The sequence below is a fragment of the Salvia hispanica genome, chromosome 5 (assembly GCF_023119035.1).
Source record: "Salvia hispanica cultivar TCC Black 2014 chromosome 5, UniMelb_Shisp_WGS_1.0, whole genome shotgun sequence".
NCBI lineage: Eukaryota > Viridiplantae > Streptophyta > Magnoliopsida > Lamiales > Lamiaceae > Salvia > Salvia hispanica.
This window is the reverse complement of record NC_062969.1, coordinates 10,922,520-10,947,541: the sequence shown is the minus strand read 5'-3', so window position 1 is coordinate 10,947,541 and position 25,022 is coordinate 10,922,520. Positions and strand designations below refer to the sequence as shown.

Below are 25,022 nucleotides of genomic sequence, written 5' to 3'. Positions count from 1 at the left end.
TCCACCAACGGTTAATCTAATTTTGGGCCAGCAACTATAAACCACTCTAAATTGAATATGAATAGACAACATTAAGCTAATTTAGGTTTTACAGTCTCCATATCATTTTCTGAAGTGAAACCCCCCTCACTGCCTCAGTCGTCTTCTTCCTTACTCTTGAATCTCAGCCTTAGCCACACGTCTCGCTTGTTTCTTTCCCAAATCGGCGCCGCCACGATCCCGCCGCTGATGCTCTGTTGCCTCCTCATCTCCGGCATCTCTCTCCATCCCTCAATTTCTCACAGCCACGCCGCCGCCCCTTCGTCCCGACCTGTCTGCACTGGCGAGCCGCTTCCTCCTCATCTTTCTATCGCTCCGGATCCCTCTCTTTCTCTCAGCCAGCCGCCGCCTTGTTGCCACCGCTCCGCTTCCCTCGGCCTTGCCGCCTGTGGTTGGAGCTATAGCCAGATTCCAAGATCTTGCGATGCTGTAATCAATAAATCAGAAAATTAGTCCATGAAAATGCATATTATATGAGTGTTAAATCTTCTTTTGAGAAGCCAACCTTTTTGCATTTAATTGGACAGTAGAATCTGCCCTTTTTTTGTCCCCACAGATGATTTTTCCGTCTAAAAATGTGCCACGTGACAATTCAAAAAACTGTCCCTTTATATATTGATAGATACAATTGCACCACAAATCCTTCCAGAAACGTTAAATAAATATTAAACTATGTCCTAATAATTGTTAATATATGAACATAACTTTTTACCGTATGCATTCAAGCATAGTATTTTATTAAACTGGGCGTCAAAATTAGCCGGCCAAAACTGTGGCTTTATATATTTATAGATAGATAGATTACTTCAGTTAATCTTCAAGGTTGCTCATTTATGTTTATGAAAATTAATACTAATAGGAGTAATATTATATTCCTGATAATAAAATGTATACTATTTTGTTTCCATAAATGAAATAAATTACGATTGTGATCTTTTTGTCATTCAAGATTCTAATCAATTAATCTCAATTTAATTTAAAATAGTTGATACTTTGAAACAACAATGAATTCTTAAAAACATTAAGCATAATAATTAAACTGCTATAATATGATATCATTAGCCTAACTATATTTTATCATAGAAGAGATAACTCACCTAAAATGAGCAATGAGAACAGAATATAGAACAATTGTCCGATTATGAAAGCCTTAGGAGTTGAAAACCTATGTCACACAACTTATATTTTAAACCAATATAAATGAAACTATAAAAATGAATCTCGTTGTGTTGTTGGGGTAATTTTTCTCGACCTTACTGGTATTTATATACATATAAATGGTGAGGATTTGACTCTACTTTTTAGATTTTAATTTAAATTTGATGCAATTTTCGACAGTCATCTTCTCAAGGTGAATTTACGTCAGTGTTATGCATCCAGACAACCCTTTATTCAAGAAATACCACATATACATTGGAAAACCTTTTTGCAGCATCTTGGGAATTCATGCATTAAGAATAATTTTATCATTTGCTTTTTAGTACTATAGTACTGTTGTTTTATCTCATTTTCCTGCCCAAATAGCTATGAATGACATTTCTATTAATTTTTCAACAACTCTCACTTTATACTATATTTATAGATATTTATAGATATAGATTTAACCCATATCAATTTTTTAATTTTTGTTCATGTTCTAACATATTTTCTGTTTTTTTATACTGAAAAATAAAATGACATTTAGCTCCGTAATGTGTTGTTGAACTCCTCTGTCTCTTCTCTTCCTCTCCTCTGCTTCTCACCAATTCTCTTTGTCTTCATTATTTGTAGTGTTTCTATTATTTCCGTCAGTCGTGCTAGTGTACAATGATTGAGTTGTTGGCTCTTCATTGCTCATTCCATTATTTCCGTTAAGCACTCCTTAATTCTCTACTGCTCATTCTTGTTTTCCTTCACATTTAGAAAAACGATACTTCATATTAGGTTGAAACATGCCTTGAAATCTTCATGAACATTTTAGAACTATAAATGAGGTAAGATTTGATATAAGCAAAGTTTCTTACTTGGTTATTCGCCCATATGTGGCAAATTCAGGACTATCATCGGATTCAACTGAGAAATGGTGCTATGACAGAAGGTAATATAATTTGCCCTTAGAAATCATAAAACGTAATTTTACTAAAAAAGAAATACTGCAATTATTAGTATTTACGCATTCTAGTTTGGAAAATTTGGTTCTTTAATTTAAATGTCTTATTCTCTTCTCAATTCCTCACCTTTTCTCCTCCCTTTGTTGTGTGTAGTGCCTGCAAAAGCTTATAAGATGTTGTAATAGATTTGTTGTATCTACTGTATTTCTTATTGTTTTATGACTATATGTAGGGCTTGATTGGTAGCTCTTAATAAGCTATAAAACCCCGAAAAGGCCCAACCTTGCATCCCTTTTACTACCTTCTCTTCTGTTTGGTAGATCTAGATCTAGTCGGCAAACCCGGAAGAAAAACGTCGGATCTTCCACAAAATCATACTGATTTCGGCGTTTTCGGCAATTCCTTTTCTTCGAAATTGTGTGGTATTAATTTTTGCTGCATCTTCGACAAAGACAATTTCCTCTTCTTACCGATTTTGCCCTCCAACGGCTCTGCGACGCAGCTGTTGGTACCAAGGAAGAAGGAGGCAGGAAGGCCCAAATTCGTTGCTCTATAATCACAAATTCAAGCCCCTGCAGGTATTCCACTGCAGTACATAGGTCTAATGTGAAATCGCCAATGTTGCAAAAACTAAAATTTTAGGATTGGGTGAGGAACGAAAAAATCATTCTCTGTGCCCATTCTATTACCATTTCTCCTCTCTGTGCCATGTTTTTGGTTGTTTTAGGGAATGAATCTTGCTTAGTTTTGGTTGTATTAATCTGTACGGATATTGCGCAGAACTGAAATGTGTTGTTTGTAACGAAGGTTTATTGGTCGGTTTTGTTTATATCCTCATCCGGGTGCAAATGGTATATCTGACCCGTAGGTAGATTTTGATTTTGGTTTCATAGCTGAGTTTGTGGTGCTCCATTGGTTGTAGGATGGATAATGACAGGAACCAAAAAAAAGAAAGGAAACTGAGGCTGTTGTCCTAATGGTTGAGGACGTAGTCCGTACCCAACAACAAGATTTGCTCACGATGCTGAACATGGTCCGAGCAATGATTTCATCACAAAATAAGGGATGGGGTGGACGTGCAGCAATTGGCTACAGCTTGTCTTCGAAAGTGCCCGCCCAAGTTAAGTACAAGGATCGACTGTATGGCGTCACTGATACGGATTGCATAAGCAACTTGAGGACGGACCGCAACGCATTTGGGCGTTTATGTCGACTCATCCATGACAGAGCAGGTATGGTTGATCAGCGATATGTCCACGTCGAGGAGCAAGTAGCTATGTTCTTAAGTACCCTTGCTCACCATAAGAAAACAAGGATTGTGGGGTTCGATTTTATTAGATCCGGCTACACAGTCAGCCATTACGTGAATGAGGTGTTGCGTGCTGTAATTCATCTTCACACGGTTCTCCTTGTTCAGCCTACGCCAATTGATGAAACTTGTGATGATGCACGGTGGAAATGGTTTAAGGTAAAATGATCAACAAAGACGGTGAACTTCATAGTACATAAACATTGCTGAATGTGTGTTACAACTGGTGCAGGGGTGCCTTGGGGCACTGGACGGGACGTACATTAACGTCCGTGTCAGCACAGCAGATGCACCATGATACAGGTCACGGAAAGGATTGATATCTACAAACACTCTTGCGATCTGCGATAGGTTCCTTCGATTCGTCTATGTCTTACCGGGATGGGAGGGATCAGTGGCTGATTCACGTGTCCTTCGTGATGCCGTTTCTCGTCCAAATGGGCTCAAAGTCCCCAAAGGTATATTGTAATTTCAAAATTTGTTTCTCAAGTCTTTGGTTATCCACTGCATTAGCAATCATATAGCCGTTAAAGGGTTTGAAAGTTTCTTGCCAAATTTGTTTAGTGGATCTATATATTTAGGTCCCAGCTACTACACTAGATTAGTCACTGTTAATCCTTTTCATTGTGATTGAATTTCAATGCAGGATGTTATTACTTGTGCGATAATGGTTATGCCAATAGTGAAGGATTTCTAACCCCTTTCAAAGGAGTTAGGTATCATCTTAAGGAGTGGGGGCCACAAAATCAGAGGCCGACTAGTCCCCGCGAACTCTACAACATGCGACACACGATGGCACGGAACGTGATCGAGCGTGCAATTGCAGTATTGAAGATGCGGTGGGGTATATTGCGTAGTGCTAGCGTCTATCCCATTCAAACTCAGTCACGACTCATTATGGCATGCTTTCTACTGCACAATTTCATTCGAGGCGAGATGCGCGACGACCCCATCGAGCAAGAAATGGACTCCGATGGAGTAGGGGGGCAGCCTGCGGACGGGAATGAGCAGGACGAGGCCGACTATGTGGATACAATCGAATCTACACCAGCTTGGAACCAAAAGCGCCAAGACCTAGCTGACTTTATGTGGCAGCATCAGTAGGTACCTTGGTGAATCCGTGTCAGCCCCAAAATTAAACCCTCCCTTTTGTTGGCTTCAAGACATTTTATGGCCTTTGGTTGCTTTTTTCTTTGAATTGTTGTGGAGTCTGAACTATATGCACTTGGTGATTGGCGATGCTTGCTTTTATGGATCTCGTATTCATTTTGGTGTTTGATTACCATAATTTCAAAAATGGTGCTGTTAATGAGTTATAAGTTTGCAAATATGGTGCTGTTAATGAGTTATAAGTTTGCAATATGGTGCTGTTAATCAATCTTCATAGATAGAACTCATTCTTGCACCACGGGTTCAGTTCTTTGAACACTCCTCACATCAGAGGTCATTTTCAGGGTCTTCTTGTTTGTTTCATTTGTCCAACACATTGAAGACTTTATCACAATTCAGTAGCTGTTAATTTGGTGCAATAGTGGAAATACACACATTCGTCTTTGATAATAAGAAAGGTACCGAATTTAAGCTACAAGGAGTTTCATGAGGCCTTCTTTCAACACAAAATAGACATACTACTACTAACGGCATCATTCTAACATCCACACACGGCGCACACAACAAACATAAACTTCAAAGAAAGATACATAAACACCAGAAGCCCATTGATCAGGCAGTCCTACTACACACGGAGTACCGGCATTCTCCTACGGTCGTGAGCCACCGCATTTGGAAAATCAGTGCCACGAGACCAATAGGGACGCGCTTAATACATAGTAACGTAGAAAAGGGTACGCCGGGCTCTAACCAGCTCGAATTTGAGAATGCTTCCAACCCCGATGTCTTTGGCCGTGACAAATTCAGTGAAACCTTTCGACACCCGAACCCGCGTTTTTGTGCACTTCACGGCTACATCCCACGTGAAGTTGCCCATTTGGAATTTGAAGTCATACGTTCCTGGGGGCTTGCGAACGTAAGTGTCCCACCACATTTTGGGAAGCGTTTGCATAACACAAATGTCGCATTTAGGTGAGTGGAACATCTAATATTGAGTATGAATTATACACCGAAAATTAATACCAGTGGCAAGTTCAAGTGTGTTTGTTCAATTTTCTTCATGAAACAAGGACCGTAAGTCTTAGGGTACGTTGCTCGCTTCCGGGCGTCGCGACCTAGTTGCAAATCAAGGCTGGGAGCAGCGCCGGACCCCTCGGCACAGTGTGTCTCGGCAGCTTGAATTGGCAGCTCGCCCACAATGTGGACAGGTTGTGGTTCTGGCTCATCAAGCTCCACGTTAGGTTGGGGTTCTGGCTCATCAAGCTCCACATTAGGTTGATCATCGGCTGCAGGTTGGGGTTCATCAAGAAGAAAGTTCTCCACGTCCGCGACATCGAGTACTACAGCAGGAGGCTCGGCCGCGCCGCCTTCGTGTTGCTGGACGGGAAACGCCGCAACTTCCAGTGCCGCTGGCGGAATCCCAGCTCCGGCCGCCATCGCCACGGCGGCAGCATCCCACTCGTCGTAGAGTAATTGCAAATCTGCCATGGGTCCGAACCCATCTATATCCGGTGGGAGGTGGATAACTATATCACAACAAGCACAACGTTTTTTCAATAGGTTTGTACATATTGCCAAAACAACTACAAAGAGAAATAAGGAAAAACAACGTATTCCAGACCTTCATCATTAAAATGAGGGTACCCAGGATCGACGGGAAGCACGGCGACGGTAAACATTCCATCTAACTGATAAGAGAACATAAGATTATCCCCCGCGTGAAACCCAGAATGAAACGCGAAGAGGTCCCAGCCCCGGCCGAAGAACCACAGAACACCATCGCAGCAGAGGTCAACAAACCAGTGAGCCTGGTTTGGAAGGGCCATCCGACAGTAAATTGGTAAAATCACGCCGAACAATGATACCCAAGAATGCGGGAGTGGCTGGAAAAGAGAAAAGAAGTAGAGGAAACTGAAATTTTTGTTGTGGTCTCTTCTCTACTCATATCACCTGAAGTTTCTGAATTTTTTTTTTAATTACATTAGTGTTAGGGATAGTAGAGAGAGAGGAAAAAAAAAACTGAGGGTGCAAATTTTCTGCAATATAAACTGGTATTTATAGACTGGCTCCAAAATATTTTTCTGCAAAGAGTTTTGACTCTCAAAGTATTTTTACTGACCCAATTAGCATTATTATTCAGAGTTTGGCATATTAACTATAGGTTTAAAGGTATGAAAGCAGTTTTTTCAAAGTTGGTTCTATTATCTAATGGTTGTGGTAATGTAAAGTAATTTTTGAATGAGACAATTATTAAGTTTAAAATTGAACTACCAAAAAATCCAATAGCAAAAATCCTCTTCGGTGAATTGATATGATCCTCCTTGGATGTTTGATAATATAAATCAGAATTAGGCTTATTAACCGCTGGTATATAAGGATAAAGTTAGTTTGGAAAATGTCCTACTTTTCAGCATCATGCACAACTTTTTAGGAGCTAAATTACATTTACAATACTGTCAACAATAGAACGTGAGATATAATGTATGAGTAAAATTTTTTATAATATGCACAACTCACATTTTATTAAGTTAGGCGCCAAAACAGTCCAAAAAACTGTGGCTTTATATATTAATAGATGCCAAAACCCTGGTTTTGAAGAAGTAATTGATGTCCCAAATGGGAACAAGTAATTTGATTAAGGTCTCCTCCAATAAGCCATTGAGCTAGTCGAATCATCACTCTCTATGTGACAATCCAATCTTCTTTTTGGATTATTGTCGTTCGAATTTGCTGCATTGTTCGTGTTTAAAACCCCTCACATTGATCGTCCATAGGTATGACGGTGTGTGATGATTACGACATTTAGGCTTCACCACTCTGCTGCCGAAGATTGTATAGAAAGGGAGACGAGAGTTGAGGAAAATGTGAGGTTTTTTCTAAAGAAAAAATATTTATTTTACCAAAACAATGACGTTTTATATTTCAATATATAACGTCATTCAAGTCGTCAATCGTTTTTGTCCAAGTATGAATTATCATCAACCAAATCATTCAATTTCCCCCAAATCAGGTCATTTGCAATCGTTTAAATGTTTGGTAGGGATGATAACTCATATAGGGATGAAATTTTATGAACAAAAATGACATTTTTTTTTCATAAAATTCGATCCCTATATAAGTTATCACTCCTACCTAACTTGCCATTAAGTCGAGAACAATATTAAACATCATAGTTTCCTTTATTAATTATCAAAATAGCGGAATATAGATCATAATTTTGCCAAATTAGATGATTTTTAGGCAATACAACTCTTACAACTATCTAATGGAGTGTTAAATATATGTATTTAAAAAGATTATTTGTTGTAATCGAATGGATTAAACAAGTGCTAAAATGTTTGCGAGTGCGAGTAATCTTCAAATTCATTGATTTGGAAACAATGGCATACAAACTCCAACAAGAGGGGAGGGGAAAAATACATGCAACATTGTGTGATTTGCAGTAAAAATATTGAATATTCAAGCTAGGGCGGATGGAACCACCTTCCTTGAAATAGCAGATTTTGATTTTCAGTTGGAATTTTTTTAACTAACGAGTTTTCAGATCCAAATTTCCCAAGTCGTTGCAGTGGTGGACTTGGGGCAGTTGCGCGTCGTTTCTTCCGTTGGAAGCATTTGATTTTGTCGACAACCAACACCAACACACAGAGAGAGGATTCAGTCAATCGAGAATGAGGAGGTGCTCTTGCGACTACCGGTACCTCCTCCTCGTCGCCGCCGTGCCGTTCATCTACATCCAGGTTTAACCCTATTTAGTTGCATTTCTCTGCTCCATAAATTTCCCCTCAATGAATTATAGTAATAGTATATTTCTGTATTACACTGCAATCAGAATTTCTTAATTGTGGGTGATCCTAATCGGACAGCCTGCTTATCTGGAGTCGTGATATCGTTGATCAAAATTGTGGAATCTCATCTTTCAAGTGATTGACTTAGCTTAGCATAACCGGATTTTCTTATTGATGGTTACTACTACTACAGCTGGAGTGCAGTTGTGATTTTTTCTGTGGAACTATCTGAATGATTTTTTGAATTGCCACAAGCCATTTTCTTCCTCAGCACATACAATCTGAATGATTTTGTTAATTCTGTTTTTTCCTTTTCATTTTTTCGTTTTTGGCTGGGCTGATTATACTGGGAATGCCTTGTGCTGCTTGTTTTAATAAAATGATGGTCCTACTGACTGATTTATTTTCTTGATGTGCAGATGCGCCTTTTTGCCACGCAATCAGAGTATGCGGATCGCCTAAATGATGCTGTATGTCACCTTCATTTTAATTTGGTGAATATAATAGAGACTTAAATATGTCTTATTAGTTAGATACTCATGCTAACATTACCATATGTAACCTTCTATTACATTCTGGTTGTGGTCTGGCCACATTATTAGTTTCTGGACCTTTTCAGCAATTTTTTGTTTCGAGTAACTAAGCAAAGCTCAGAACTCTCAATTCCAAGTTCTGTCTGTATGGAGAACTTGAAAATGATTCTCCTAATTATACATCTCACTTTGCAAGCATGAAGTGTGTGATACAAGCCTCATGATTTTCTGATTCCAGATCGAGGCAGAAACTCAGTGTACAAGACAGACACGATTACTAATTGATCAGATTAGCTCACAACAAGGGCGACTTCTTTCTCTTGAAGGTGCACTATCATTCTACTTCAAATTTTGATGTGTGGAATCATCTCCTTCGATTTTTTAGATGAGATTTTCTCAATCTAGAGGGGTTTAGTATCTCGTTTAAGACTGCAGTTTAAAAGGATACCTTGCTGATTTTACTACTATGAGTTCTGAATTTCAGAAGAAAAGAAACGCCAAGATCTGGAATGTAGCCAGTTGAGAGCTCTTGTTCAAGATCTGCAACGTATGTTTGTTTAACCATTCTTTTATCTCCTAAGAAAACTGTTTTCAATACTTTATGCAACAATCTATGCATCATGTACCCTAGTGACCTAGTTCCTACTGCTCTTGGTATGACTAATTTGAAAAGTAGAGTACTCATACAGTCTTACATTACATGCAAGACGAATAAGAAATTAAGACAATACTTCTCAATGTGGAACTCAGCAATTGCCTAGAACTACAATTGTTATTCAATTAAAGGCACCGGCAAGGCAACAATGAAAGATTCTTGGTACATAGAATGCTTGTCGATTACTAATTGCTGGAATAATAACACTAAGAGAACGCTGTTTTGCATACAGAAGTCCAGTACCCTCTTTTGTATTTGTTCCAGGTTTTTTTTATAAAAAAAAAAAAATCTAAATTCATGTAGCACCACACGCATCACTTTGTGGCATTGTTTCTCTAGCAACTGATCCTCGTTGAAGTTTCACTTTGTCTTGCTAATGGGGTTACACAACTTATACTTACTAAAAATATGTCGCTGTTATTGTATGTATGGTTTTTGCCTCTGGGAGTACATTTATCATCATTATTTTACAAAAATCAATCTATTTATGCTTCATATTTGTTTGCGCAATTGCTAGTTATTACACATTCGTCCCCCTTTCTCCTCTTCTTTTGTAGTCTATTTTTGCTGTGGGCTTAGCCTGTTTCCCCTGGTTGATGGCTGGATGTAATATGATAATGACTATAGCTCTGTTATGCTGCAGGTAAGGGTGTTGAGAAACTGGTTGGTGATGTACAGGTTTGTTGAGTCGAATATATGATTTCTTGTCCCTCATGCTAATCCATTAACACCTTTTTCACTGGACATGCTTCTGAATGATCAGGCTCCAGTAGCAGCTGTCGTGGTTATGGCATGTAACCGTGCTGATTACCTTGACAGGACTATTAAATCAATTTTTACGTATGATTCATTTCACTCCATTATTTTTGGCGCTCTAACTGCTAGCAGTCAACTGACTATATAACTCGTCCTTATAGGTACCAAAAACCTGTTGCATCAAAATATCCTCTCTTCATATCACAGGTACCTAAATTTAACACTTTTAATCGTATTAATACACATCATTTCTCATGTATTCAGTACATAATTCTGAATAGGGAGGTATTATGACATAGTATAAATTATTCTTCTCTTTTTCATTTTGAGCAGGATGGGCCAGATCCGAAGGTTAAAAGTACAGCATTGGGTTATGATCACCTAACCTACATGCAGGTACTTGATTTCCATCTCATTTCGTCACAAACAGCATCATGCTTTACTAGCTGAGTTTCAAACCAGCCAACTTCACAAGGCATTATCCAGTTTTCCCTCACATTTACATTTTAATTGAAACACAAATATACAATGGAAATCTAGCTATTTTTCCAAGACATCAATTAAGAGATGGCCGGACTTAGTAATCTCAAGTCAAAGTCTGTCATATTTACTGAACTATGATAACACTAACATAATACTCATATCTACAGCATCTAGATTATGAACCTGTGCATACAGAAAGGCCTGGGGAGATGATAGCATACTACAAGATTGCACGTAAAGTTTTCAAATCTGTTGTTCATAATCATCTGTTATGTTTGAGCAAATTGCTATTGCCTGAATACTCTAATCTATTTGTCTTACAGGGCATTATAAGTGGGCACTAGATCAATTGTTCTATAAACATAAATTTAGCCGGGTGATCATCCTTGAAGGTGTCTATAAATGAATGTTTCCAATCCTTTCTAGTTTATTTGTTTTATTCACACTGAGCATATCTCAACATGCAGATGATATGGAAATTGCTCCTGATTTCTTTGACTATTTTGAGGCTGGGGCTGCCCTCATGGACCGTGACAAGTGAGGTTTTTTGACTTTCATGATATCTGATCTGTATATAGTTATGTTCATCTCCAGTTTCTGGCTAAAGCTGCTTCATTTTGTTAAATATAAACTTTGCAGGTCCATCATGGCAATTTCTTCATGGAACGACAATGGACAAAAACAGTTTGTACATGACCCTTGTAAGTTAGTTCCTTATAAAGATTCTTCAAAACTCTTAAAAAATTGTCTGCGTACAATTTAGTAGATTCCTTTGAACTTGGGTAGATAGAGTGAACTGGTGATGCAAAATCAAGAGTAATAGGGATGAAAAGATTCTAAACATCATGGTTGAGACTTGGAATATACTCTCCAAACATCATGGTTGAGAAATATGTTTGGAAATTCTAAATCTGAATAATGATTTAGTAGTTGAATGCCTAGAAGAATTACAATTAATAAAAATCTAGTAATAGTTCTTATTTCTAAACAAATCCTAAATACATATTTTGCCTACTTGACTCTTGTATTACCATGACTCTTTGGTATCACATCTATTTAATTTTTCCAAGTCGATAATTTACATCATGCGCTCTGTGAATGGTAATAATTTTGTGCTGATCCATTGCACAATTTTAGTGGTCTATCTACCCTAGGAGTTCATTTACATATTCACATGCGTCTTGCAGATGTGCTTTACCGCTCAGATTTTTTCCCGGGCCTTGGGTGGATGCTTACAAGATCCACATGGGATGAACTTTCTCCAAAATGGCCAAAGGCATATCCTTTTTTTTTAAATATTGAAAATTGATATTTATAAATCTAAAGTATGGTTTATTTACGGAGTGCAATCTTGGAAATTTTCTTGACCAAAAATTACTTATTGGGATGATTGGCTGAGACTGCAAGAAAATCACAAAGGACGACAATTCATTCGCCCAGAAGTATGCAGAACATATAATTTTGGAGAGCATGTATGTATTGAATCAATCTCCAGATTGCTTTATGAAATGAGTTTTAGTGTTTAAATAAAGTAGTGTGCTTGAAATTGTTTCCCTCAGAACTTGCATTCATGAGGATATTTTTTCTCACAGGGTTCCAGTATGGGTCAGTTCTTCAAACAATATCTTGAACCCATAAAATTGAATGACGTCCAGGTATGCAACCATTTGGCCTTTATTCATCACCTCTACTTGTGCTTGCCGTTTTCTGAAAACATCTATTGTCATCTGTATGGAAGGTTGATTGGAAGTCAATGGACCTGAGCTACCTGGAGGAGGTAAATTCTTGTAGGATGATTGTAAAGTGTCATAACATACAGAAAATAAATTGCTTAGAATTATTCTAAATCTAAAAGCTTTTACAGGACAAGTATGTGGAGCACTTTGCTGATTTGGTAAAAAAAGCGACTCCTATACAAGAAACCAATGCTGTTCTGAAGGCATCTAACATAAAAGGAGATGTCCGTATTTTGTACCGAGACCAGCAAAACTTTGAGCAGATTGCAAGTCAGTTCGGTATTTTTGAAGAATGGAAGGTAATTGTTGTTACAGTGGTTTTCTTGTCTTACTTTTCACAACTTGTGTGTCACAACACCAACTAGAGGGTTACCCTTACCCCCCCCCCCCCCCCCCTCTATGTGAAAGTTGGTAGGCCTGGAGGGAATTCATCCTCGTCATCTCCTGACGGTTTATTACATTTTGCAGGACGGTGTCCCAAGAGCAGCATATAAAGGAGTAGTAGTTTTCCGGTATCAAACACCGAAACGTGTGTTCCTTGTCGGCCCAGGTTCTTTAGGACAACTGGGAATCAGATAGACTAGATCAGATCCATGTTCATTCCAATAACTTGATGAGATTTTGATTGAACCATAGGTGGTTTTGCTTCTAGCAAATTTTATACTGCATTTTGCACCATGTATTATACAAATACAATTATAGTGATTTGTTTTAATTGCTCATGTCATAGCCCTATTGAAAACATGAAGACGAAGAAGAGTTTTGTGAAATTTCAAGTATCCTGCTATATCATATTATTATAGTAACAAATACAAACTCAAAATATTCTTTTATTGAGACTACCGTTGAAGATTTTTGGTGACTTGAATTGAACCTCGGAACTTAAGGTCTCCAAGATAGAAGATCTCATCACATATATCTTAATGCGTAATATAGATAAGTCTAGTGTCTACATACGGTTTTTTTGACCAATTTGAAAGCATTGACTTGTCTTTATGTAATAAAACTGCTAGCAATTTCCAACTAAAATTCCTTTAGTTGTTGAGATTCTCGTTTGTAGGTCTCAAGTTAATTTTATAATGAAGCCTCCTCTCAAAAGTGGCAAAAGGACTTCTCAGAATAGTGGAGTTTGGGGCCAAGAATGCACTGACAATTATAATTAAACACTAGTACACACTGACAATTATAAAGAAACACTAGTACACTTTACATGATATTTCCAACAGATTACGTTTCTAGAGTATTAATGATGTCAATACTACTTGGACGTATTTAAACACACATTTCTCACAATACTAGAAATCAAAAATAGAGAGAGATGATTGGAGATTGGAGATTGGAGTTTGGAGTTTGAAATTTCTACGTTAACGCTGTTTGTTGACTTGACTTTGGGTGTTCCTTAGCCACTTTGGTTCTCACTCTTCACCATTCATTTTAATATTTTAATATTATAACTAAATTCCACGACTCAGTCTCTCTCCTCTCTCTTTCTCTCAGCTTTTGTGATTAAAGGTCCACTTCTTTATTTGCAGTATACATACAGGTAGTGGGATTTGTCTGCAAAATTCATAGTGAGTATTGTTAATTTGTTACACAACAATCATTTGTGCTTTAGTCAACAACACAGAGTAAGATAAAGGATCATCAACCGAAAAAGGGAGCCTCTGCAACCACGAAAATCACATCTACTGAAGAAGAAAAAGGCACAAGGGACGTGATGCGAGTGAGATAACTCCTAAATGATCGTCTGATTTTCGAGATTATTCAGTTTCTACACCTCACAATTCCAATTTTTCGAGATCAAGCAGCATGGGAATTTGCTTCAGTTCTGCCTCCGTTGATCAAAGCCCGCCGCAATCTACCAACCAATTCAGCTCAGGTATCCCCCACGCGATCTCGTTAATTTGATTTGTGTGATTATTGTTTATGATGAATGGACGATAATTTAATTTTTTTTTTTTTTTTTGGCGTAGTGGCGACGTCGGAGGCGACGATGAGGAGCACGATGACGTCTTCGAGCGGCGGCAGCAGCAGCACAATTTCCGCCGGAAGTTGCGGTGGGAGTTTTAGTCCGGCAGGGAAGATGCTTGAGCAGCCGAATTTGAGGGTTTTCACCTTGGCGGAACTCAAGGCGGCGACTCGGAATTTCAGAAGTGATTCAGTGCTTGGAGAAGGAGGTTTTGGGAAAGTTTACAAGGGGTGGGTCGAAGACAGAGCCACCGGCAAAACAACCATAATTGCTGTCAAAAAGTTGAATTCTGAAAGTATGCAAGGGTTTCAAGAGTGGCAGGTACAATTCAATTGAATTGCTTTCTCCTCTTATATGCTCAATTAGAGCTTTAAGCCTTTAACTGCATAGTATTATGATGGTGATTGAGATTGAAAATGGATGCTGTGCGTGTGCAGTCTGAGGTGAACTTCCTTGGAAGACTTTCCCATCCCAATCTGGTGAAGCTGTTGGGGTATGGTTTGGAGGACACAGAGCTGCTTCTTGTGTATGAATTCATGGCTAAAGGCAGCTTGGAGAACCATCTCTTTGGAAGTAATATTCTCTCTTGATTGCAATACTATAATTTAGTGATGACTTTAATGGCTACTGATTTCATATATGTATGTATCTTGGTTAGGGGGCGCGTCTGTGCAGCCGCTTCCATGGGACATTAGGCTCAAGATATTGATCGGAGCAGCTCGTGGTCTGGCCTTCCTGCACGCTTCTGATAGAAAAGTTATCTACAGGGACTTCAAGGCCTCAAACATATTGCTTGATGGAGTAAGCTCAACTTTTCAAACTATATATCAAACATCTAGCTCATTTTGATTCTATATATATTAACCTTGAGTTATTGATCTTCACTCAGTCATACCATGCCAAGATATCTGACTTTGGCCTAGCAAAGAATGGTCCAACAGCTAGTAAATCCCATGTGACCACACAGGTTATGGGGACATATGGTTATGCAGCTCCGGAATATGTTGCCACTGGTAAACACCTACCTACTTCTACTTGTTCAATCAAAACCATTTGAAATGAAATGAGTTTGTTACAAATACTATTGCATTGCAGGGCACTTGTATGTGAAGAGCGATGTGTATTGCTATGGCGTGGTGTTGGTAGAAATGCTGACAGGGCTGCGCGCGCTTGACACCAACCGGCCTTCCGGGCAACACAGCCTGGGTGATTGGATCAAGCCACATCTATCAGATAGGAGGAAGTTGAAGCGCATCATTGATGCCCGGCTAGAAGGCTATCCCAGCAAATCAGTACACCACGTAGCCCAGCTTGCCTTGCATTGCCTCGAAAGTGAGCCCAAAAACAGACCATCCATGCAGGAGATAGTTGAGAGACTGGAAAAAATCGGTTCTTCTAGTGACAGGCCTAGAGAGCGTAGAGCGCAGTCCGGCAGTCCTCATGCAGTGAGTCGCCGTGGCCATCAACCGCTACAGCATCGTTCTCCACTTCATCCTAAACCAGAGGCCACAGAATCCTATCCTCTGCCACAGCGCTCATAAAACTAATTATATAGTATATGTGTTCTTTGTGTTCTGTCATCTTCTTATTGTTTCTGTGATAGCTAAGAGTAGGCATAAGTGTGCCATTTTTGTGGTTGATGTAAAGTTGTGTAAAAAATGTTGAGATGTTCATGCCATGTGTTCAAATGTATGCTATTTATACGTGGAGAGACTTGATTATGTGCAGGATTTTTAAAGAAATTTTAGCTATATAATATAGTACTTGATGGTTGTATTTGAGATTTCTCTAATTTTTAAAAAATTTATTTGTATTTTCCCGTTTTACCCAATGGATGCATTCAATCATTCATAGCCTAATGTCCACTACACTCCTGTCAAATCCATCCATCCATCGACTAAGAAAGATAAAAGTGGAAATCATTGGAACTCGATAAAAATACAACGTTGCTAAAATGTTTCTCCATAGAGACAAATTGTATTCGACGAATAAGAACCATTGTTGATGTAAAAATATGAGATATAAATTTTCTATTTCAAATCAATTTTTGAAATGACGGAAAATGACAAAATGAGACTATTTTTTTGGACAAAGAGTATAATATTTTAGATAGCTTTTTAAGTTTATGTCAAAGAGGGTATAATATTTTAGATAGCTTTTTAAGTTTATGTCAAAGAGAATAAAGTCAGCCACTTGATTTACTCGTGCCAAGTATTATAAAAATGTCCATTGCCTTATAGTAATTCACCCGGCATAAAAAATAATACTACACGAAACATAAAATTTAAACTCATTTAAAAGTTCATAAAAAAAATAGAACTAGGCCAAAGCCATTTAAGGGCCAATATGACTTTTATGTTTAAAATCAGAAAATAAAATTGTAAATCCAGTGTTCGTTTCTACGCAGTTGACACTTATGAAGCCCAAAAATTGAGTAAAATTAAGAGGAGGAGGAAGAAGAATTAGAAGTTGAGCTGATCGAATATCACTCCTCTCGTAAGATGAGAGGCGGTTTAACATCGCCATCTCTTTCCGCGATCTTCCTTTTCCTCGTAAGTCCAATCTCTCTTAATATATCCCGATTCAAATCTTATTGGGTATGCGCATGTGTCCGATGTCAATGCTTTCCACCAGAATGTTGCTCTCTTCTGTTGATTCCTTATTGTCCACTGCATTCAGATCGGACTAGTAATCTCACTACCACATTATGTGTTTGTGTGTGTGGTGCTGCCATTCAGCAACCTTTGCTTCCTCAATCTATTCCAAAACCTCATTTCGCAGCTCTACTTCCTGCTAATCTTTGATTACTTGTTTTTCCAATCCGGAATCCCCGTCAGTTGCTGCAATATGTTTCATCTATTAGCTATGATTAATTCATGCCCGGCTTACTTTAGCTTGATCGATGTGTATTTCTATTGTTTTAGCTTTAAGTTTTCCGTTTAAAGCGATTAGACTGATTTCTTGTGGGATATCAAGTACTCGTATCTGTTTGAAGGAGTTTCAAGGAATTAATAGATTTATTTTGATCGCATATCTAACATATTTATACAGGGTATCAACATTGTCTTGTCAGTCAGAGCAGAGGTTTCACCCACGCTGTAAGATTTTAAGCAATTAGTATTGTTGCTTCTATTGTAACAAGATTCATCACATGGATTTATTGCACCTCATGTTTCCATCTTTATTATGATTTTCCAGTCGAAGAGAAAACAGACTGTATGCCCCATCATATGACTGCCCAAACTGCATTGAAAGAAGGGTAATGATTTTATTTCTGATCTTTCTAAGTAGTAATCTTCCTTAACATGAAATTTTGGTTGCCATTTTTATTTTGTGCCTTTCTACTTGTCCGTGGATGAGAAACTAAGCAAATTTGTTGATGTGATAGGATGCTCATAAGTCTAAACAATTAGAATAATGCCTATATGTACAAGTGTCTTTACTCTCTAAGCTGATTATTTTGCTACTGAAAACTGAATGTTTGATTTTATTGGAAAATCTATGCCAAAAAACTGATGCTTCATTTGCTTGCACCAAACAATGGCTTGGCAGGATCGAGGAAATATCAGTTCTACTGATCATCCTTGGAAGGTAAGACCTTTTTTTTCTTTCATGTAAGCAATTTGAATAATAATTAAGTTTGATTGATCATTTCATGCAGGATTTTGACATAATTGTAACATACAGCGACCCTTCTGGTGCTGTTCAAATTAGGAGTGTTAGATCTAGAGACCTATCTTCTTCATGGGTATGGAGAAACCATAGAAAGGAGAAACACAATAGAGTAAGGAGTTTGCTGGTGATTTTTATCCAGCTATATCTTCATTTTATGTTCTCTCAATTTAGTTCCCAGAAATCCATTTTGATCCTGATTGTAGGTCACTGACCTCTCCACTAATTCTCTTAGATAGTACAGGACTCATTTCAAACTAAACTGAGCTATAGAAAAAATGGGGACAGTTGGAGTGACAATCACCAATTTCAAGGTGAAACCTCACAAGCACAAGCGTATCCGGTGCATCCTGTGAAACTTAAGAGACAGGTCCAATTTCTATATATGCACTCACAGCTGATACATTGCTTTTGACGGTTTGATAAGTAACTTATTCTCCTACTTCAGATGCTACGACGGGAAAGGAGGGAGAGGAGAACTGCAGATCTGATAAAACAAGACAAAGAGATAGAAAACCAAATGCAAGAAGAAGCCATTAAACGAGCTAGGGAGCTTGACACCAATATCAAGGGGAAATACAGCATATGGAGGAAAGAGTATGAAAATCCCAACGCTGACTCCACAGTAAAACTTATACGAGACCAGATCATAATGGCCAAGGCTTATGCAACAATTGCTATGGCTAAGAATGAGACCGTGCTTTATAATTCTCTGATTGAACAGTCCAGAGAAAGTCAACTTGCAATAGGAGAAGCAACAAACGATGTTGAACTCCTTCCAAGGTTTTGTGATGTCAAGTGTTTGTTAATAAGATTTTCAGGTGCTGGCTTCGATCTGATATACAATTTTTTTGCTCCTTTTTCTTTCTTGTCAGTGCTCTTGATCAAGCGAAAGCCATGGGACACATTCTAGCTACAGCAAAGGACCAGTTATATGATTGTGTTCTGATAGCAAGAAAGTTGAGAGTAATGCTTCAATCTAGTGAGACTAATGTAAATTCGTTCAAGAAGAAGAGCACATTTCTGATACAGCTTGCTGCAAAAACTGTTCCCAGACCATTGCATTGCATTCCCTTAGTTCTCACCACAGATTATCACCTAAGTAATTATGATAAAAAAGTTTTTCCTAACAAAGAAAAACTTGAAGATCCATCTTTGTACCATTATGCCATCTTTTCTGATAATGTACTTGCAACATCTGTGGTCGTGAACTCAACAACACTACACGCAAAAGAACCTGGAAGGCATGTGTTCCATATAGTCACCGATAAGCTGAACTTTGCAGCTATGAAAATGTGGTTTCTAGTAAATGCTCCTGCAGGTGCAACAATTGAAGTTAAGAACGTTGATGACTTCACTTGGCTGAATTCTTCATACTGTCCTGTCCTCCGTCAGCTTGAATCTGCACGGATGATAGAATACTATTTCAAGGCACATCAATCATCATCTCTCACTGGTGGTGCTGACAATCTCAAATATAGGAACCCAAAGTACTTGTCAATGCTTAATCATCTTAGATTTTACCTTCCTGAAGTTTATCCAAAGCTGGATAAGATATTGTTCCTGGATGATGACATTGTTGTTCAGAAGGACCTGACACCTCTATGGTCTGTTAATCTGAATGGGATGGTGAATGGTGCTGTGGAAACCTGCAAAGAGAGCTTCCATAGGTTTGACAAGTATCTGAACTTTTCAAATCCAAAGATAGCTGATAATTTTGATCCAAATGCTTGCGGCTGGGCATTTGGCATGAATATCTTTGATTTGATCGAATGGAGGAAACGTGACATTACTGGAATATATCATCACTGGCAAGAAATGGTATGGTTGCATCTCACTCGAACCTTTCCCTTTATGTGGTGCTTTTTTATTGTTGCATTTATTATGTTCAAATGTGTAGCTAAATTTTTGAAACTACTTTACTGGAAAGGGCCAAATGCTCCTTGTATTACACATTGTTCTCAGTAAATGAACTGGATGTGCACAGGGTAGCATGGAATTTTCAACTGTCTAGTAGCACCAGTGCATGTTTTCTTCTATTTGTTTTTGGCAGAGGGGTTTCAGGCTTCTACATATCAAGGGTGAATGGAATTTTTCTTTTTGGTAGATCAGCAAACCAGGAAATTCTTAAATGCTTACATTTCAATGTTACAGCTTAAACCACACTACTAATCTAGTACAATCCCATAGGCAAGACTTTCCTTCAACAAGCAACGTGGTAACATCATTGCCATCATTATCATCTTGATTGTGTCGTGCATTGTATTGATTTGGCCACAGGTGGTGATATCATAATAATGGTTGTTAATCCTTGAAACTCATGTGTTTCCTCACTCTTAGAGCAAAGGTGGTATACATAATCTGTACTTGGACCAAAAATGATGATATAGCATCTCAGTCTTGAACGTTCATCACAGATCTCAATCATTTACTCGATTTTTGTTTGATTACAGAATGAGGACAGGACTCTCTGGAAACTTGGGACGCTGCCACCGGGGCTGATAACTTTCTACAACTTGACCCACCCTCTGGATCGGAGTTGGCACGTTCTTGGGTTGGGCTACGACCCAGCTCTTAACCAGACAGAGATAGAGAATGCTGGTGTTGTACATTATAATGGAAACTATAAACCATGGTTGGATCTTGCCATAGCCAAGTACAGATCATACTGGTCCAAATATGTCATGTATGATAACTTCTATTTACAAGTGTGCAACCTGAATCAATAATGAGGGATGTTTTTTATTTTCTTCATGTATAAAATGGTTGGCTTAAGCTTTTTCATGTTTTACTTGGTTGTCATTTCCTTTCCATAAGTTGCAATGTTGCTCCAAATGAGAGGACTGGGATTCAGCATTTGTTTTCACCTGTGACTGAGTCTGACAAGGGGCGCATGATATCAGATGCACCTCCGTCCATGTATCATTTCATAAAGAATCTCATTCAAAGTTTAATGCGACACAAATTCAACGGCTCTGTTTGGTGCAGGAGATTAAGACCAAGATTGAATAACCAATCTTTGCCAAACATGTTATAAGGAGGGTGTTTGGTACTCAGGATTGCCAAAACAATGTTTAATATGAGGAAAAGATCGCTATCCGCCTAGTTAAGAAGCTAATTTCTACTTTTCGCCCACTCTATACGTTGCAACACTTCGCCCAATGCCGCATTTGTCACACTGGCGCACTCATCCACGAGCCACCTGGCTGAACTACGACAGTTTGGGCCCTCCTCTTCAGCACGTGAATCTGACCCACTTTGCTGATTAAATGACCTCTCTTGAATCGTCAATAAAATCAGTCAGCGTAAAGAACTCAATAAGATTTGAATGCAATTTTTAGTATGAATTATTTTTTCAAATTCATATGTAGTACTATAATTTCTTCTTCCAGTTTTGATGTAATCTCTTATTGTTACCATGGTGTTGATTTTCGGTTGTGTCATAGTGAATTACATTTTCACATTTTGTAATCTTCGTTTTAATCTGATGTACCAAAGAACAATATAATCTTTTTAATCTTAATTTTTAAATAATGGTTTTTATGTTAATACTAATTTTAGTTGTCTCCTCTATTATTACATTTTAATCTGATATACCAAAACGAGCAAGGTAAAAGAACTAGTAGTAAAAAACAGAGAGGGTAATTTTTAAAATTAGTGGGCTTTATTTTTCATACAAAGAAATTGGCACAAGTCTTACTTTGGCTACAATCTTCTCACCGGAAAGAATTGACAGAGATATAATCCAATTCTCCAATTTCTGCTGCCCACAACCCACTTTTTTCAATCATGCAGGAGGCGCCGCCGCCGCCGATTACACATCAATTAATCAGGAATTCCGTCGAAGAATCACCGCCGTCGGCTGTTACCCTGCTGGTTCGGCATCTCCCGGAGGCCATTCCCCACGACACTCTTACCCGCCTCTTTTCCCACTACGGCGCCTCCTCTGTCCGCCCCTTTTCTCATGGACGGTTAGTTATTCTACGGCTCCCCTTCTATCGCATTTTTAAAATTCTTTCATTTTAGCTTGCAAACTTACTCTTTTAGGTTTTTATTTACTTTCAACTCAAAACTGATGCAACCTCCGGGTGTATAGGGTGAAAAATTGCGCTTTTGTTGATTTTAAGGATGAATTCTCAGCATACCAAGCACAGAAGCAGCTACATGGGTATTTATTTCATTTATTCATAATCGTCATGTCTTTGGGAGTGTTTGTGCTACTGCATTACTAATTTCATATGATTGATTCATAATGCCGATTGTGCCCTATTGCCTGAACGAGAATTGGTTGCTCTCAGGTTGCGATTTCTCGGTAAAGTCATGTCTGTAGAGAGAGCTAATAAAGGTGAGGGGACTAAGCAAAAAGATAATGAAAGAGAGGTTAGGGAGGATGCTGCCTCTGTGGTGAAAGATGTTTCTGTCGGGAGTAGTACACATGCTAGCGAACCAATTGCACAAAAACTTGGCATCGAATATCCATTTCCGCCCCATCTTGAGTATGTTTTACTCTCTTTGCTTAAATTGCTTTTCATATTGATTCGGCCACTCTTTCTTCAAGTTCTAGCTGAATTCTGTTTTCTTATTTTAGGACTAGTTAGTCTGCCTCTGTTTGCACGCCTCTAATTTCTGGAAGCTGTTTGGTTGCTTGAGTAGACACATGCAGATGGAGTTTTTAGTTTTTTACTGAATATGTCATCCATGTTCTTTGTATCAACCTACTCACTAGTTCAAACAACTGATTTCTAATACAGATATGCATATCCACCACCTGATGGTAACATCCTCACAAACATTGTAAATGCTCTTATTGCAGTTCCACGATTTTACACCCAGGTTGGTGAACGTTGTACCCCTTTACTCTTCTTCATTTTCTTCTTCTTCTTACTCTCTCGCACCACTAGATATTTATAACATTTTCTTTTTTATATACTCCCAAACACAGGTTTTACATTTGATGAACAAAATGAATATTCCCGCTCCATTCCGGAAGGCATTACCTACTCCACCTCTTCCAGAATTTCCATCAGCACCACCACCTCCTCCACCATCCTCTAACATGGAATATTTGTCCAGTAGCGAGTCAGAAATGGAGTCTTCAGATGAGGTAATCCTCTGGATATTTCTTTTTATCTTGTATGTTTGTGTTGTTACTACAAGGTCATAACCGCAAGTTCATGGTTTAGGAAGTCAGACAAGAGGCTAGACCTAAGCGAAAGCGTGCCAAGAAACAAGCAATTGTTGGACCTGCTGTTGACAAGGATGTGGCTCACGAGGCTGTTGGATTGAAACAAGTTGCATTAGTTCCCAAAGAGAAGCCTATAATAAAAAAGAAGAACCCTGTATTGCAGGTTGCAACTTGCAACCATTGATCTCTGGTATTATGTATTTGAGACTTATTTCCATTGAAAGACTTGTAATATAGTGGTTTTGACATGCTTGCAGATAAGAATAGCACAAAAACAAAACCAACCTGAATTACAAGATAATGACTCTGCAAAGGAGTTGCAAGAACCAATCCCTGAATCTTCTTCTCGGGAAACTTTTGCAACTATAGAGGAACTAAATAATGGAAAATTGCCTCCTGAGGAAATCTTATCGCTCCCTAAATTTAAGGTATTATATAGTAGTACTACTTTATTACTTTCCTGCTACAGTCTCTCTTCTCCAGAACTATACAGGGAATCAAATCTTTTTAAACAGCGAATCCTAAAATCTAATAATCTATTAGAAAATGGCTACCTGAATGCAATATGCAAAGAACTTTTTATGTAATCGGGCAAATGGTTTCATTTGTTTGTGGGGACTGGAGGAGGACTGGGAGATGTAAGAGTAGAACAGGGTAGATGCATCTACTCTGCTATTACTGCCAATGTGTTCATTAAATTGTCAATTTTTTCTCCTAAAAAATAGGTTATATATGCTTGTGCTTACTACTAGTATTACCAATGTTTGTTCATTTGGTAGTTTAAATTGCATGTGGACGAGCACTAGTTCATACTTGACATGTATTGACTCCAATGAACAGAATTATACTGCTGGTGATCCTACTCCTGTGCTGTACATCAAGAACTTGGCCAAAGATGTGGTCGTTGATGACTTCTACTTTATATTTGGTTAGTCTGTTTCCTTGCTCCTCTGTATATAGTTCTCTATAGCAGTGACACTATTCTGCTCACAACTGTATTCAAAATGTGAGAGATTAACTAACCCGGGCATTTATCTTGTTCAATGCTACCTCCCCCTCAAGCAGTTACTACAGTTTGAACTCACTAATGCTATCTATATATTGGTAATACTGTTGCAGGGTCATTTTTTGGGAGCATTGATGCTGCCAAGTTCAATCTTACTGTGAAGTTAATGCAGGTGAGATATATCAGTGCATACCATATGAGATCTCCCTCTGCATTTACATGCATCTGAAGTGAAAATGGTTTTGTTTAGGAAGGAAGAATGAGGGGCCAAGCCTTCGTCACATTCCCAACAGTCGAGCTTGCTCGTAATGCCCTGGTATGTTTTCCATCAGTGCCCCCTTGTGTAATTTGGTTTAACGAATACTGATACGAGTCATGACTTGGGGGTAAGTGCAGAGCGCGGTAAATGGTTACGTATTTAAAGGAAAGCCCGTGGTGATTCAATTTGGGAGGAGCCCTACCGCTGCTGCTAAACTCAACTAGTTTTCGGGTCTGGAATTGCAAGGGCCAAGAGATTTTGTAGTTGATAGTTTGAACTGAGCATAGTTTTTGTTTCTAGCATCTATCTATCCATATAGCAGATTGATTGGTTGCCATGAAAGTTTGGAGGTGCATATTTGTTGATCTACTATACTCCCTCAATCTCCACTTTCATGCCTTGGTTTGTTTATGGATATGAACTAAGACTCCC

The 25,022-nt window shown here is 38.5% G+C and overlaps 6 protein-coding genes across 8 annotated transcripts; all 6 read left to right on the top strand.

The window, feature by feature from the left end:
• Positions 1–2,247: 2,247 nt before the first annotated feature.
• On the top strand, positions 2,248–4,720 carry LOC125187833. The gene is made up of 4 exons (XM_048084480.1): positions 2,248–2,707; positions 3,052–3,597; positions 3,671–3,896; positions 4,085–4,720. The coding sequence occupies exons 2-3, from the start codon at positions 3,106–3,108 to the stop codon at positions 3,734–3,736; spliced, it is 558 nt and encodes a 185-aa protein (XP_047940437.1). The 5' UTR covers positions 2,248–2,707; positions 3,052–3,105; the 3' UTR covers positions 3,737–3,896; positions 4,085–4,720.
• On the top strand, positions 3,807–4,542 carry LOC125189405. Its single transcript, XM_048086685.1, has 3 exons — positions 3,807–3,896; positions 3,963–3,972; positions 4,085–4,542. The coding sequence occupies exons 1-3, from the start codon at positions 3,807–3,809 to the stop codon at positions 4,540–4,542; spliced, it is 558 nt and encodes a 185-aa protein (XP_047942642.1).
• Positions 4,721–7,882: 3,162 nt separating the features above from the next.
• On the top strand, positions 7,883–13,221 carry LOC125186652 (alpha-1,3-mannosyl-glycoprotein 2-beta-N-acetylglucosaminyltransferase). Its single transcript, XM_048083065.1, has 18 exons — positions 7,883–8,288; positions 8,756–8,806; positions 9,108–9,195; positions 9,354–9,416; positions 10,168–10,202; positions 10,288–10,364; positions 10,442–10,487; positions 10,614–10,676; positions 10,931–10,997; positions 11,087–11,155; positions 11,231–11,300; positions 11,403–11,464; positions 11,951–12,041; positions 12,142–12,235; positions 12,356–12,418; positions 12,502–12,540; positions 12,628–12,798; positions 12,968–13,221. Exons 1-18 carry the CDS (start codon positions 8,220–8,222, stop codon positions 13,076–13,078), a joined length of 1,329 nt encoding a protein of 442 aa, XP_047939022.1. The 5' UTR covers positions 7,883–8,219; the 3' UTR covers positions 13,079–13,221.
• Positions 13,222–13,972: 751 nt separating this feature from the next.
• Positions 13,973–16,249, top strand: LOC125189156 (probable serine/threonine-protein kinase PIX13). Its single transcript, XM_048086402.1, has 7 exons — positions 13,973–14,042; positions 14,115–14,378; positions 14,473–14,789; positions 14,906–15,041; positions 15,127–15,269; positions 15,358–15,481; positions 15,564–16,249. The coding sequence occupies exons 2-7, from the start codon at positions 14,309–14,311 to the stop codon at positions 16,007–16,009; spliced, it is 1,236 nt and encodes a 411-aa protein (XP_047942359.1). The 5' UTR covers positions 13,973–14,042; positions 14,115–14,308; the 3' UTR covers positions 16,010–16,249.
• Positions 16,250–16,865: 616 nt separating this feature from the next.
• On the top strand, positions 16,866–20,931 carry LOC125190152 (probable galacturonosyltransferase 3). 2 transcript variants are annotated; one of them, XM_048087362.1, is made up of 9 exons: positions 16,866–17,020; positions 17,520–17,566; positions 17,667–17,727; positions 18,021–18,059; positions 18,130–18,252; positions 18,385–18,510; positions 18,589–18,923; positions 19,016–19,961; positions 20,594–20,931. In XM_048087362.1, the coding sequence occupies exons 1-9, from the start codon at positions 16,970–16,972 to the stop codon at positions 20,867–20,869; spliced, it is 2,004 nt and encodes a 667-aa protein (XP_047943319.1). In that variant the 5' UTR covers positions 16,866–16,969; the 3' UTR covers positions 20,870–20,931. The 2 variants fall into 2 exon arrangements, with proteins under 2 accessions (XP_047943319.1, XP_047943318.1); XM_048087361.1 differs by having other exon boundaries at positions 18,376–18,510.
• An 896-nt stretch (positions 20,932–21,827) lies between these two features.
• LOC125187010 (U11/U12 small nuclear ribonucleoprotein 65 kDa protein) lies at positions 21,828–24,962 on the top strand. Of its 2 annotated transcripts, none has more exons than XR_007170548.1 (11): positions 21,828–22,111; positions 22,237–22,308; positions 22,439–22,636; positions 22,892–22,973; positions 23,083–23,244; positions 23,324–23,488; positions 23,583–23,753; positions 24,166–24,253; positions 24,445–24,503; positions 24,586–24,647; positions 24,728–24,814. XR_007170548.1 is itself a non-coding variant. In XM_048083511.1 (11 exons), exons 1-11 carry the CDS (start codon positions 21,930–21,932, stop codon positions 24,812–24,814), a joined length of 1,332 nt encoding a protein of 443 aa, XP_047939468.1. In that variant the 5' UTR covers positions 21,831–21,929; the 3' UTR covers positions 24,815–24,962. The 2 variants fall into 2 exon arrangements, 1 of the variants encoding a protein (XP_047939468.1); XM_048083511.1 differs by having other exon boundaries at positions 21,831–22,111; positions 24,582–24,647; positions 24,728–24,962.
• Positions 24,963–25,022: the final 60 nt, after the last annotated feature.